The 15,848-nt window shown below is 39.0% G+C and overlaps 2 protein-coding genes across 6 annotated transcripts in view; both read left to right on the top strand.

Annotated features, from left to right (window-relative positions):
- Positions 1–1,153, top strand: part of LOC146477872 (uncharacterized) — a 2,208-nt gene extending 1,055 nt beyond the window's left edge. The window contains exon 3 of the mRNA XM_085112975.1: positions 774–1,153. Within this exon, the coding sequence (XP_084969101.1) occupies positions 774–1,131 (358 nt within the window). The 3' untranslated portion in view covers positions 1,132–1,153. The remainder of the gene's footprint in view (positions 1–773) is intronic.
- LOC146477871 (uncharacterized) overlaps positions 1–15,250 on the top strand; it is a 43,272-nt gene extending 28,022 nt beyond the window's left edge. For 4 of the 5 annotated variants that reach the window (XM_085112973.1, XM_085112970.1, XM_085112969.1 and 1 more), the window contains exons 2-4: positions 13,213–13,276; positions 13,957–14,071; positions 14,836–15,250. In XM_085112973.1, coding sequence (XP_084969099.1) covers positions 13,213–13,276; positions 13,957–14,071; positions 14,836–15,184 — 528 coding nt within the window. In that variant the 3' untranslated portion in view covers positions 15,185–15,250. Of the gene's footprint in view, positions 1–3,648; positions 3,728–13,212; positions 13,277–13,956; positions 14,072–14,835 lie in introns of those variants that run through there. The other variant, XM_085112971.1, reaches the window with a different exon arrangement.
- The last annotated feature ends 598 nt before the right edge of the window (positions 15,251–15,848 follow it).

Raw genomic sequence — 15,848 nt, forward strand, 5'->3', positions numbered from 1 at the left:
GTGTTTGGAAATAGGAGGAAACACGCTTTCGAGTGTTTGATATAGCTTCTAAAACTCTTGATAATTCTTGGAGAAATTCGAAGCACATTTTCAAACCTCCTTCACGGTAATGATTTCCTTTGTTTTCTCTCAATGATTATTAATGAGTTTGAGAAAGTTTTTTCAAGAACTTTCAAAGTTGGTATGAAATATCCAGGGATTTTTTTGTTTTTTAAAGTTGATCCAAAGGTTAAAGAAAATCTCCAAACTTTCTCAAGTCTTCCAAAATATCACTCGAACACTTTCGCCATGAAGACTTCCTGACACGAACCGAGGATTTCTAAATCTTCACTTCAATTTTTTCAGAACAGTGTAAGGCTAGTACGGAATGCTATTCGTCATTTGAATAAGAAATTAAATAGTACTGACCTCCTTTGACATGTCATGTTCCCCTCTATCTCCCTCTATCTAGACTTTTTTTCGTTTTCTATGACCAGGGGTAAGGTACGTTGGAAAACTAAGGAAATGGCCTCTTAACCTGACGTTTTTGTTTTTAATAAAGTATTATGGAACTTCATGGGCCTGCATTTAAAGCATCCGTTTTAAGAAAATGATTTCATGGTATACTCTATCACCTTCATTTGTCTTCTATTTGTGAAATGGGTGATACGTCAGACACGTTGTGGAAGGCACGTGGAAGGCGATTTCACGTGCGCCTGCGTATACTCTCCTTTGGCGGAAGGGACGACAAGTCGTAACCAATCATGCATTGATTAATGAACCCATTTGTCTAGATGTTTTGCAGCAACAGCTGAGTTGGCGAACGGAACATTGGTTAGCCTACGAGGTTGCTATGAATGGCCAGGCAACTGTAACGTCACTGCTTGTGAATACGGAAGCAACATCACTGGGATTCCATTCAAACGCTGCACAGCTGAATGTTGCTACGAGGAATGGTGCAATGAAATGGTGCCTATGTTGATGCCTGAACCAAGCCCAAGCTCAAGCTCAAGTTCCTCTCTTGCAACAACCAGCCCCACCAGTGGACCTACACCCACCAAAGGCTTTGAAGGCCCGAGTTCTGCTGCTATGAAGAAGGAAGCTTTCTTTTATTTGTCGACCTTTTTCCTGATTGCCTCTCTCTTGCTGTAATAAGCAAACAACAGCACCTAAGTTTTCATTCTCTATCGAGAAGCACTTTTACAATAGTTTCAGTCAGCAATAAACAACACAAGTTTAACAGCACATAATTTGGTTGGTGGCTGGTTTGTTTGTTTGAATCGTCTCCTATAGTTTTCCAACACTTACCTGAAGTGAGAAAATACATCCAAACATTACAGTACATTATTCAGATTACAATGACTTCATAATGCTAAGAAAAACAGAGAGCGATAACAGTCACTCACCTTCCCCTACCACCCACTGTGTATCGCAAAAAGACCTATACTGGCATCATAATAATTATAGTCTTGCTCTTTTGTATTACAATCTGGGATTAGTTTGGACATTGGTAGACAGGGTGTACTAGATCAAGGACACATGGCTTGGTTTTACCCAAAAACTGTTTTTCAATTTGGGTAACTAGTACGATTACTGATGGGTTTACAGCCAAACCTCCCGTAAGCGACCACCCAAAATGTCAAGCCAAGGTGATCGCTTACGGGACGTGGTCGCTAACAAAAACATTTTTAAATATTTTTAAACTTTCCAAAATTATATTGCCAAAGAATTTCAGTATCTAAGTTAATGTTTGCCCGAAAAATCACCTAATATAGTGAATGGGACAAGTCTATTTGGGGAAACCCGGTTCCTCCCTTGTGACATTCATGTCTCCTGTACTATCCAAGAATGAACATGTGATAATGTTACAAAGGCAAGTTGTTAAACTCCCAACATTGGATGGATATGAGGACGTAGGTGACAAGTGGTAGCTTACAGAAGGTTAAAAACAAAAGAAAATTGCAAGCTGTCATCTCTAAAGTGGTCGCGGTCGCCTGCGAGAAGTGGTCGCTTACGAGAGGTTCCAACTGTAGTGATTTGACTGGGGAAATTTTGGTATTTTGGAAAACTGGTCGTACAAGTGAGGTGGTCGCTTACGAGTGCTGGTACCAAGAGGAGGTTCAACTTTATTTCTAAGGCCACGATTCCCAATTGTGCTAAACTAGCTTTACCGCTGGGCTGGCGTTACGTAAAATAAATTAAGACAGCTATTTCAATCAAATGATCCTGCAGAAATTTACCCTTTAGTTATCAACTCTCTTGATAAACCAAACACTCGTAATTCCAAATTGCCAACACTATTTTTCTTTCATTTGTGGTCTTTTTAAATTTTCTTGGAAGCTGGACAGGTTTTACTTTCACCCTGAGTTCTCACTGGGATATATAAGCTCCCAGAGTAAATATTGCTAATTGGTTTGCAACCAATCCCTAGAGATCCAAAAGACAATGATGTGGCATCCATGCTTGTACCGTCACAGGCAGTCCAAGCTCGCGTCACTAGAGAGCGTACGTGTAATAATTAATTACTAGTGGGACGATGACCTTTGAGTGCAAGGGATATTGGGTAACAGGCAGCCGTTGAGAATTTTTCTTCTAAGGGAAAGAGTGGGAAACATAGGCAGTGATAACTGGCTAAAAAATGACCTCAAGTCAACACAAAATAGCAAACAGACAATAGGCAATACCCCTTAGAAGCAAGGTATGTCATTTTTATTAAGACCTTTCCAGTATTTGTACCTCCTAAACCCAGACTCGTACCCAATCGCTATTTACGTGTTTTGTGAGAAGATTGGATACGAGACTGGATTGAGGCGCGCGGGGTGTCATGGGAAGAGGCGAAGGAAAAAAAGCGACTGACAGATTTCGTTTGACAGATCCGTGCAATCGTGCGTGGGAATGTACAGTGCTCTTTTTCGAGAAAACGGAGTAATTTTAGACATTTCTTGCAGTCAAAATTCACTGCGGGTTCCGAGTTTGGTATTTAATTAATGAGCTACAGCGTTCGCCCGATGAGTGATATCTTTTTTGTTGGCTTGTAATGTCGAGCAGCCGTAATGGCTTCTTCGCGGGAAGACGATGGGGGTGATTTGGACAGTGCTTTCAGTAAATTGTGGATCGAAGGTTAGTATCACAGTCATATTTCGTCTTCCCGCGAATTTTCCCACGAAGAAGCCATTACGGCAGCAAGACATTACAAGCCAACAAAAAAGAAATAAGTCTTCGGACGAACGCCATATTGGATCGAAATCTGCCAGTCGAAATTTTTCTTCGCCTGGACCCATGACACCCTGCGCGCCTCAATCTATCCTCACAGCACTTACCCCATTCCTACTGCGGCATCTCGTTGTACATTGTATGTCAATACACTAGAAAACAATCCCGCTGATTTTGCTGTCTATAGAGTGTTTTCATTCACGTGACTACCGGCCATATTGGTTTACTGAAACAAAACAAACTATTTGCACAAAAATAGAGTTCAATTCCCAGAGGTTTAGTTTGGGACACCAACATGGCCGCCCTTTCTTTGTTTTGGGACACCAACACGGCCGCCGTGACGCCATGTGAAAACGCTGTCCCGTCGTGTCGATTCGTTATACCATTGGTCCCTTTTAACAATAGAGCTGGCCACCATACCATTGACTTTTGGGATCTCAAGGAATTGTTTGCAAACCACTTCATGCAAGGTGTGTACCTAGACGCGCTCGTCGTAGGTCAGAAGTAGGTGGTGCAACAAAAGCAGAAAGGAAAGGTAAGAAAACAAGTAACTTTACCGTTTGCTAGGCTGCATGGAACAGAATCTGCTAAATTCCGTTATATCGAAGGAAAAGTTTGTGGTTTTATGGTATTGAGGAGGTCAATGAGCAAGAAGCCGTCTCTCCCTCTTAGTCCTTTGAGCCCCCAGTGGGGCAAAGGGCCGCACAAGAAGCCGTGCTCGAAGTCTTATAGCCTTTTTTGCTCGACGAAGGAAAGCGCAGGGGGAAAACGCTAAAAAAACACAAGGAAGGGTTGTAAGCTAGCATATTTCAGTCGCGTTGAGCCAGACAAACTGTATATTGCTCTCAATTTTATATTTTATTGCTCAATCCAGTTTGAACAGTAATTTTATGCACGTTTTGCTTTTATTAACACCTTGGTTTGTTTATTTATAAGGTGCATAATTTTAGAAATCGGCGGCAAGTATTTTGGAATAGCGCCACGCCCCTTTGAGGTCTGAGTCGAAATTCTGCTGTTGCCGGCTTTTTATTTCGTAAAAATCTCTCGGCTACACATAGTGCGCATTAGTCCCTTGCACTGAACAGAGTTTCAACAAAATTGCAAAGACCCAATTTGAGAAATTTAGGGCTTTCCAAATTTAGGTCATAATTTATGTAAAAATGATAAGCAAACTTTACACGATTATATCTAATAAACTATGAGATTTATTCCTTTATTTTGGGGATCTTTATTACAGATGGGTCCCTGCAAGTCAGCAAAAAGCTTTAGGGCTTTGTAAATGCGCGCGATTTTGAGCAATGCAAACATAGAAATGATAGCTTTAGCTATTTGTTGACGCTTGTCAGCGTTTCAGAGTCCTTCTCACAAAAAAGCATTTTCTTCAGGTTACTCCAAACCTTCGCGGGTGCCTTCCCGAAAAAAATTCGTACGTGCGTTGTTTTTTAGGAAACAACCACAATCTATATATCGATAAAAAGCTTATTTAATGCAAAATTCGATAAAATTATAAACTATTTTGGTTATTCCTCTGCTAAGGCAAAGGAAGCCGGTAAACAGTAAAATGACAGAGCACCATTCCGTCGAATTAATCGGGTATCAAACGTGATCTCTGAGGAAATGTAGCTGCACAGTGTTAATCACAAATCATCAATCTCTCAAAGGGTGTGAGCATTTTCCCGTCAGTTCCTATTGGTTTTCTTTTAATATATCTGTCAAGTTCCAGTAAAAAAAAATTTGCAAACGTGTTGCTTTCCGAGGCGGCCAGGAGGGAAGTATTTGATTTAAAAAAAAATGCCGACACCTTTTTGTTCCTTGTTGTTCAGTTAACTTTCGGGCGAAATTTCACGAAATTTCGTCAATTCTACATACCCTATTAATTCATTTGAAGAGGAGGCATCTTGCAGAAAACGTATTGCGAGTTTTCGCCTTCTAAAATGATTTGGAAGCATGACACGCCTTGTCGGAGAATTATGTTAACACCGGGCTGACACTGTGAGCCGCCAGCCAATAACATAGTAGAACCCCTGACGTTCACAGGAAGCAAAATGGTGCTTCGCGGGAAAGTTATAGTTTTTCAGTCATGTTTTTCCCAGTTAGCTTCTGCGAGCACGTTTTCGGCATTACCTAGGGGAAAAAACGTTTAACGAAAAAGAAACGAAAAGAAAAGAAGATAAACCGACAAGCAAGCGCCAATGCAGCATCATAGGGAGGCACTAGTGGCCAACATGAAAGCTATCGGGTAAATTTTGTTTGTGTTCAGTAACAAACTAACATTTCAAGTCTTCGAATTTTGGTTTATAGACCAAGATGTGCAAGAATACTAGAACCCCTAAAGGCAATCTCCTACACTTAACCAGGCTCGAAGATGTAATAAATGAGGTTTAAAAGCATGGTTTTATTTTTTTTATTTGTTGAATATGTCGAGAGATACGACTTTTTTAAACCGTTTAGCCGGGTTAAATGTTAATGAGTGACGCATAATTTCATACGCGTTCCACATGATAAAAACTTGCTTCCATTTTTCAATTGAAAATGAAGTTCTTATGAACAGCCTGTTATAGAATATTAAAACTACAATATATAAGGTTTTTAAATTTAATGAAAGTACATTTAAAGCAATAATAACATAAGAGTTGCACAGTTTCAAGGGGAAATCAGTAAACATGAAGTACAAGTGCGCAGCGTGAATCGTGAACTTGTAAACAAAACCGGAAACGAAAGTTTATGCGAATATTTTTCAATAAAAAGCAACCGCGCATAATAATATCTCATTGCATCTCATAGCACATTTCAATAGCTTTATTTTAGTGCAAGAACGAGAATTCTACGATGATTCAAACCCGAGCTATAGATTTTTGAACATTTTACATCTTTTAAAGTATCACGTAACACGCATCAACAGAGAGGCCGTTACGCGCACTGGAGATGTAAGAAAAACTAAACGTGTAGCTACTTTCGGTAGTGCGTTTTCAAATAGTTTATTAAACAACGTTTTAAAGCATGGTTTTCTTCCGTTCAATAAAAGATCAAAAGATATGAATTTTCAAACTTTTGGTTAGACGTTAATGACTGACGCATAATTTCCATGCGTGCAAGATAATAAAAAACTCGCTTGAATTTTTCAAATGAAAATAAAGTTCAAATCGACATTCTATTATATAAGATTGAAAATAGAATATATAAGGCTTTCAATATCAATTAAACTACATTTATAGCATTAAAAGGATAGGAATTTCCCACTTTTCAAGTTGAATCAGTGAACAGAAGAAGTACATCTGTGTCTTTTCAGTTGTAGCATCGCGTTTTTGAGTTCTCTTTCGAGGAGCTCGTTTACAGCTTTCTCAGGAGCATTCGTATGTGCAGTCCACGAAACATTGCTCACTGGTCTGGGAAGATTCAAGATACTTAGCACCTTCTGTGCTGCAAAGTGATGAGAAATTGACTTGTCTATTTCCAAAACCACAGCACTCAAACTCGAGTGTAAACAAAAAATGCTAATAAGTGGAAATGAAGCCGTTGCCGCGAAAAGGTCGCTGGGGAGTCCACGCCTTACAGAGATTATGTCACCTTGAAAACTTATTGACATTTTTACGAAAATACCTTTTTCTCAATGTTCTCGCGCGTGTTGTAAGATTTTAAATAATTTGTTTTTGAAAATGTAAGTTTAAGTAATTAACTTAAATTAGATCGAAAAATAAACATTCGGCAAAAAGTAGCCCCTCGAAGGTTTGGAGTAACCTTAAACATTCGTAGTTTTTTTTCCTTCAAATTTTTCAGGGCCACAATTCATTAACTTACTACCCGGATTCTGAATTTCATGGTCATTGAAAAACTGTGACATTATCTCCTATAAGCCCAAACTTGAGTAAACATTGAAGATTTTTAGCGTTTTGGCTGAGTTTGTGCTTTGGGAGTTTTCTATTGTTTCGAGCTTGTCATGATACAGCATTCTTGTTCAGCACGCGTGCAATGACCGGCCGTCGATAAAACCAGGAACATGGAACATTCCGAAACATCCTGGAACACGAAAAAAATATTCATAATAATAAAAAAATTAAGATAAAAAGCAATGAAAGAAATTAAAAATGAAGGAAAAAATGAGAAAAAAAAAAGTGGTTTTTTTTTTTATAAAATGAAATTACATTGTATCCGAAGGAAATTCATGTAAGAAGAAGTACGGATCGGAGAAGGTGGGACGGTAGGATAAATGGGGTGTTGTAACTGACCACACTGAATGAAAGCGCAAGTACTTTCCCGCCATTTGCAGCACGTGTTTATCGTCCGCTGCGCCAGAAATGGATCATTTCCAGCTCGGCTGGAATACGCGAATGAGCAAGGAACACCTTCAGGCGTTTCTCCATGGTATTTTTTCCTTTCATTTTGCGCGAAAGTGTTTATCGTCTGCTATAGGCTGCGCCAGAAATGGATCATTACCAGCTCAGCTGGAATACGCGAATGAGCACGGAACACCCTCAGGCGTTCCTCTATCGTATTTTCTCCTTTCGTTTTGCGCAAAATCCCTGTTTCAAAACCAATTATTCGGTAAATGGAAGGGGTTTTGTAGCTCCAAACCAGCCAAAGTAGCGTATTTTCTTTAGCCGTAAATGACAGTCCGCTTTTGGTTAAGACACAGAGACGGTCAGGCGTCTTTTACTGACAAATAATTATGGCTACACCTACATCTTGCAACCGGGGGTAGAACGCTTCTTGAAACTCTTGCCTAATTCCACATCAAAATATGTGATTTTTCCTAACTTATTTCGGACACGACCTTCTTGGGATGTTCTGGGATGTTCTGGAATGTTCCGGAATGTTCCGGGATGTTCCAGAATGTTCCATGTTCCTGGTTTTATCGACGGCCTGCAATGACCACGCTTGCCTGAATGCATTCATTGAACATTGCACGCGTGCTGAACAAGAATGCTGTATCATGACAGACTAGAAACAATAGAAAACTCCAAAAGCACAAACTCAGCCAAAACGCTAAAAATCTTCATTTGCTCTCTATGCAATCGTCGTCTTTAAGTCAACATTTAATTTCAATGATTTAAGTTTAAGTGGGACCCTCCCTAAGTTCCTCATAACCTAAATTGCGTCTTCATTCAGTGTGGTCAGTTACAACACCCCATTTATCCTACCGTCCCACCTACTCTGTACTTCTTCTTATATGAACTTCTTTCGGATACAATGTGATTTCATTTTATATATAAAAAACACACACTTTTTTTCATTTTTTCCTTCATTTTTATTTTATTTCGTTGTTTGTTATCTTAATTTTTTTTGTTATTATCATTTTTTTTTTCGTGTTCCGGGATAATCTGGGATGTTCCGGAATGTTCCGGGATGTTCCGGAATGTTCCATGTTCCTGGTTTTATCGACGGCCTGCAATGACCGCGCTTGCCTGACTTCCGAATGCATTCATTGGACATTGCACGCTTGCTGAACAAGAATGCTGTATCATGGCAGACTAGAAACAATAGAAAACTCCCAAAGCACAAACTCAACCAAAACGCTAAAAATCTTCAATGTTTACTCAAGTTTGGGCTTATAGGAGATAATGTCACAGTTTTTCAATGACCATGAAATTCAGAATCCGAGTAGTTAGTTAATTAATTGAGGCCCTGAAAAAATTTGAAGGAAAAAAAAACTACGAATGTTTAAGAAAATGCTTTTTTTGTTAGAAGGACTCTGAGGCGCTGATAGGCGTCAACAAATAGCTAAAACTATCATTTCTATATGTTTGCATTGCTCAAAATCGCGCGCATTTACAAAGCCCTAAAGCTTTTTGCTGACTTGCAAGGACCCATCTGTAATAAAGATCCCCAAAACAAAGGAATAAATCTCATAGTTTATTAGATATAATCGTGTGAAGTTTTGTACATAAATTATGACCTCAATTTGGAAAGCCCTTTGCATCCCTTTCTTGTTTCAACAATTATCTAAAAAAATTTATTTGAGAAAAATTCGACCTTTCTTCCCTATAAGTAACCTTAAAGATATGCAAATTTACTCCTTTCAAAATTTGGAACTGCTTTAAACAACGGGGTCATTGTTATTTGGTGGCAACGGTGCGGCTTTTTACACAATTGTGCTGTAATGGGTGTTGCATTTAAACTTGTATCTGTAAATGTTCGAGGGATTCGTTCTTTGTAGAAACGGAAAACAATATTTGCGTGGCTAGTGAAGCAACAAGCAGATCATTTGTTTTTACAGGAAACATACAGTACTAAAGAGTTAAAAAATAGTTGGAAAATGCAATAGACAGGTCAGATGTTTTTTTCTCATGGTTTTGAGCATAGTAGAGGTGTCCTTATCTTGATAAAAAAAACTCTTTAGAATTCGATCTTAAGTCCGTGCGTCAGGACAACCAGGGTCGTTTTTTTCTAACTTGTGGAAGCGTCAGTGCAGGACCAAAAATTTATATTTCTTAACATTTACACAGCAAACAAGACTAACGAACAAATTACATTTTTTGAACGCATAAAGGATGAATCAGATAACGCTTGTATTGACGATGACTGTAGGATCATTGTCGGTGGGGATTTTAATGTTATCCTCGACCCGGAATTCGATGGTCATGGGGGTAATCCTAAACTAAAAGAATCCGCTTGGCAGATTGAAAATAATGATTAAGTTGATATTTGTATATCAAATATAAAAAGGTTTGTGTGGAGGCAAAAAAAGCCTTTAGTGCAAAGAAGGCTCGATTTTTGGTTGATAGACAACGCTCTTCTAGAGGATAGTGATCAAGTTGATATCACACCTTCCATCAAGTCAGACCACTCAGCAATCGTACTAAGTATAAACAGCACCGACCGTAGAAAATCAAACACGTGGTCCCTCCTTTTTGGGAGATTTAATGCAAGTTTACTTGACGACAAGGATTGCGTAGAGATGGTAAACAAAAAGTAATTAATCTGGATCGAAGAGTTTAAGGATGTAAAGGATCCGAAACTGTTCTGGGATCTCATCAAATATAGAATTAGACGGGAGACTTTGTCTTACAGCAAATCAAAATCAAAAGCGAGAGAAAGGAGGGCGAGCCTAAATGGAATGGAGGAAAACTTGAAGGATATTCACACGTTGTGTGATCAGGACCCATCGGTTGAAAATATCAGCAAATTAGAGATCCTTAAGACTGAGTATGGCCTCAGATATGAGTACATTGCACAGGGAGCGATAGTACGTTCGAGGGAAAGATGGTATCAATTGGGAGAAAAGAGGAACAAGTATTTTTTAAATTTGGAGAGTTTAAGAGGTAAGAAAAGCGTTATTCGTAAGATTTTTACCACGGATCAATCTTTAACAACAAAACCTGAAGTTATAATAAAGAAACTTTATAGTTTTTATTCAGATCTTTACTGAGGGGAGGACTCAAGCCTAATTTCAAGCTCGTGTGCAGGAACTCTAACAGACACCTTCCGGTCAAAGATTTCTGTGCCAAAGCTTTCCGATGAAAAAAGAGCAAAATTCTGAAGAAAAATTAACTGTTAGTGAATGCTATAATACCTCGCTTAAAAACGTCCCAAAAGAATAAAACGCCTGTTTACGATGGCTTTACGGTTGAGTTTTATTTAGCGTTCTGACACACTGAATTTTCGGAAAGCATCTTGTCACCTGTTTATATTACGCGCACGATCACTGGGAATTATCTAATTCTCAGAGACAGGCGGTGATTACTTTGTTGGAGAAGAAGGGTAGAGACAAAAGGTGTATTGGAGACCAACATCTCTCATTAATTTCGGCACACTGAATTACCTCGAAGACCGTCGCAAAACTTGTGCAAACAATGCTACCGGACTTGATCCACAACAATCACTACAATTACGTGAAGGGTAAGTCAGTTATATGACGCAGTTAGAACAGTTGACGACGTCATAGAATACACAAAGCAGGTCAATATGACTGGAGTGTACGTTAATTACAATAGACTTCAAAAAAGCTTTCGACTCGTTAAATAACAACTACTTGATTAAAAGATCGCCAAGCATATAACTTCGGGCCGTTCTTCAATGGATTCGCACTTTCTACTCGAACGTGTCTAGCTGTGTTATGAACAACGGTTTTACCTCGAATTATTTTAATATTGGCTTCGGAGTGAGACAGGGGGCCCTCTGTCATGCACCACTCTTGTTTATTTTATCTCTCGAGGTGCTTGCTTTCAGCATCAGGCAAACTAAGAATATCCAAGAAATTAAAATTGGAAATGAAGAGGTTGAACTCGGCCGCTTTTCTGCTGATATCACATTGGTTTTTTTTTTTAGAAATAAATCTTCTTACGAGCATCTTGTCTGTATACTTAAAATATTTTCAGTTTTCTCAGGGCTTAAAGTTAATTTAGAAAAAACAGAATTCTTCTACTTGGGTTTGAGAAAGCTGGAGACATTCCTACAAGAATTTAAGACATCAGTTAAAATTGTAGGTGTGTGTTTCAGTTACAACGAAGTGCATATGAAAATTTGTTTAAGAAGATTCTCAAATACATTAAGAAAACTTACACTAAACAGGTGGAAGAATAGAGGGCTTACTCTTAGAGAAAATCCAAATTTTCAAATCTCTCGCAATCCCAAAATTATGTTTAAGGCAACTCTCATCTACGTCACTAATGACCTTGTCCAGGCTGTAAACAAAAGAATTTTGCAACTTCATTTGGAGCGTATGTAATGGCCCGATTGTAGCATCAGTTTGTGTAATACTCTCCCTTTCGTTGTTTAATCTTCGTGTCCGTCATATGCAGCCACTGAAATGATAAGAATCCCCCACATACCAAAATGTGACTGCATGCGTGATGCAATATTTTGTATCATGTGACGCGGAACTCGTCTTCCGTAAAATAGAACATCGCCAGAAATCCCCTCTAGGTAGCCCCTCTAACGCAAAACTATTATGTCATGTTCTCTATTTTTAATTGCCACCCACTGTTGGTAAAGTTACCCTGTGTGTAATCATGGCTGAATTGAATTATTTATTCAGTATGTACAGGAAGCTTCCGTGTAGATTCTTCTGGCCAAATCGAACTGAAGGGTAATAAAAGCGAACCTACGACGCTTGAACTGTCCTCGAATTACTCCACGACTGTCTACGTCCATTTTGGTACGCCATAACACAAACAGGCTTGTTTGATCACACGAATAGACTGTTTTCCTGCCCAGTGTTCATCGAGGGTATCTTTCTCTCCTTTCATCGCCTCCTCCATTTCTTTTCGCTCTCGTTCAAAATTTCAGGCGGGAAAAAGCGGAAAACGCACAAATCTCTACAGAAACGCGACACATGCTAGTTTAAGACGTGTTGTCCTTGTCATTCCCTTTTCATTTCCCTTTCCTTTTTTTTTTTCGAGAACTGGACCGTGTGTGTGGTTAGCTATGTGATCAAGAGATTGATTGACAGTCGGAGGCGATTGAATTACCGAGTTGCACGTAAGTTGTAGCCGTTTGTAGTGTCGTCACGCAACGCTTTGTGAGGGAGTGTTGCGTGACAACACTAAGAACGGCGCGACGGCTATCATGGAGGCTATTAAAATAGAGGTTGGATTAGACCGTGATCGGCGAAGACGGACATTTCTTTTAAACTTGTAAACATGAGCGACATAACAAACGCATAAAGCTTAAATTTGCAATTGCTTGTAGAAAATCTTTCGTGACTAGTGCTGCATAGCTGGCGGAATGATGAACGATGGTAAAGTTTGGGCGAACAGGCGAACAGCAAAGCCGGAAATGCGCGGCTCTGTCGCTAAAACTTTATATTTGCGCGTGGACACTGAATTTTACCTCGGCTGCCTACGGCCAGAGTGGATCAGAAGGTGTTCGCCATGTGGAGTGTTTCCACATGACGTCACGGCGGCCATGTTGGTGTCCCAAATCAAAGAAATGGCGGCCATGTTGATGTCCAAAACTAAACCTCTGGGAATTGAGCTCTATTTCCATGCAAATACTTTCTTTTGTTTCAGTAAACCAATATGGCCGGTAGTCACGTGAATGTAAACGCTCTATACTAACAATTTTATCATGGTTTTGCTTCAGATGAATTCAAGATTGGCTTCGCTGTTTCTATTTGTTTCAACTTCCTTGCTGTTCCTGCCATCAGGTACGAACCTTTTATTTTGTTATCATGCTAAGAGAACTTACCATTCCATTTTATATTGAGGCCATTGCTGTCTTACCTTGCGTTTTTGCCCATTTTTTGTATTCTAGCCCATCGTTTTTTCTTTCATGTTTTTAGTTCAATTTGTTGTCCACTTTGATGTAGGTCTGGATGAGGGTACCTCCATCACACTTAACGCATAAATGTTAAGCTCTCTAACATCAAACAGCCTTATAACTCGGCCACATTTTATAGCTCCCCTTCGTGCAAATAACAAAAATACGTAATTTTCTTCCTTCCAGTACAGCAAGATAAGAATGATACCATACAATGCAGTTCAGTAAAATACAATACAATACAATCAAATTTACGAAATAACATCAGGCAAGAAATTATGTTCAAATTTAAGTTTGAAAAACATGTTCGGATGACCTACATCCATCTCCAGTTTCAAATGCAGATAGAAAATACAAATACAAAATACAAATATAAATACAAAGCGTATTTATATCACACCGACTAGTGGTTCTATTTGCATTTAAAACTGAAGATGGATGTAGGTAATCCGAAACATGTTTTTCAAACCTTAAACCGTGTGTTGCTATTTGTAGATTAGTACAATACAATGTAATACAATGTATATACACAATAATAATGCTGTTGTTATGTCGCTTTACCATCAGTATCCGCAGGAGTTAGTTATTACTGCAAGGCTTGTCCCACAGAAGCACTGCTGTCTCCACCAGAATGTGACATGTCATCAATTCCTGACGACGGCTGTAGCTCGACATCTAAACCGTAAGAATTATTTGATTTGTTAAGTTTTTTTTCTTAGTAAAATAACCCGAAGGTCACGGCACGACTTTCAAATGTGATGCTAAGACTGTTGAGTTTGTACCTAGGAATTGGAAAGTTTTTTTCAAGAACTTTCAAAGTTGATTTGAAATCTCCAAGAGGTTTTTTTTTAGTTGGTCCGAAGATTTAAGAAAATCTCCAAACTTTTCTTAAGTCTTCCAAATATCACTCAAACACTTTCGCCACGAAGACTGACTTCCTGACACGAACCGAGGATTTCTAAAACTTCACCCTCCTGAATTTTCTCGAAACATTGCTAGGCTACTTATAATTCATTAACAACGTAGTATAGAATGTTATTCGTCATTTGAATATGCAATAAATCAGAAATACTTGTGACTTCCTTTGAAATCTTTTGATTGCCTCTATCTAGACTTGGCTTTTTTCGTTTTCTAATACCAGGGGTAAGGTACTTAAGAAAACAGAAGAAATGTCCTCTTACCCTGACGGTTTTTTAAATTAAAGTGTTATGAGACATTATATATGAGCCTGCAATTAAAACATCCGATTTAAAAAAAATGAATTCATGGTGTATTCCACCGTCTTTTATTCATTTCTCTTCCATTTGTGGAATGGGTGATATGTCAGACACGTTGTGGTAGCCACGTGGGAGGCTTTTTCATGTGCGCTTGCGTGTAATCTTCTTTGGCGGAAGGGACGACAAGTCGTAACCACTCACATATTTATTATTGATCTCATTTGTCTAGATGTTTTGCAGCAACAGCTGAGTTGGCGAACGGAACATTGGTTAGCCTACGAGGCTGCTATGAATGGCAAGGCAACTGTAGCGTCACTGCTTGTGAATACGGAAGCAACATTACTGGGATTCTGTTCAAACGCTGCACGGCTGAATGCTGCGACCAGCAGCGCTGCAATCAAATGGTGCCCATGTTGATGCCTGAACCAAGCCCAAGTTCCTCTGTTCCAACAACCAGCCCCACCAGTGGACCTACATCCACCAAAGGCTCTGAAGGCCAGATTTCTGCTGCCATGAAGAAGGAAGCTTTCTTTTATTTGTCGACCTTTTTCCTGATTGCCACTCTCCTGTTGAAATAGGCAAACAACAGCACCTAAGTTTTCATTTTCTATCGGGGAGGCACTCCTAGTTTCAGTCATTAATAAACAACACAAGTGCAACAGCACAAAATTTGGTTGGTGGTTGGTTTGTTTGTTTTAGTCGTCATATATAGTTTTACAACACTTATCTAAAGTGAAAACATATATCCAAAGATTACAGTACATTATTCAGATTTCAATGATTGCGCGCATAATGCTAAGAAAAACAAGGAGCGATAACAGTCGCTCGCCTTCCCCTACATAAAGACTGTGTATCGCAAAAAGACCTTTACTGGCATCATAATAATTCTAGTCTTGCTCTTTGGTATTACAATCTGGGATTAGTTAGGACGTTTGTAGACAGAGTGTTCTAGATTAATAACACATGCATTTGTTTTCGAGAAGATGATAAGAAATTTGCCGATGTTTTACGCAAAAACTGTTTTTCAATCTGGGTGACTAATACGATTGATTATCTATGGGTTTAATTCTAAGGCCATTATTCCCGATTGCAAGCATAATAACTCTAATGCTGGGCTAACGTTACACAAAATGAATCAACGCATCTACTCAAACGATCCTGCAGAAATTAGATTTTTCAATTTTTAATGAAAGAAGGATGTTCCATGTAAAAGACTTCATAATACGAGATCTCCCCTCGCCT

This window comes from Pavona decussata, unplaced genomic scaffold (assembly GCF_977016875.1).
Source record: "Pavona decussata unplaced genomic scaffold, jaPavDecu1.1 SCAFFOLD_68, whole genome shotgun sequence".
Classification (NCBI taxonomy): domain Eukaryota; kingdom Metazoa; phylum Cnidaria; class Anthozoa; order Scleractinia; family Agariciidae; genus Pavona; species Pavona decussata.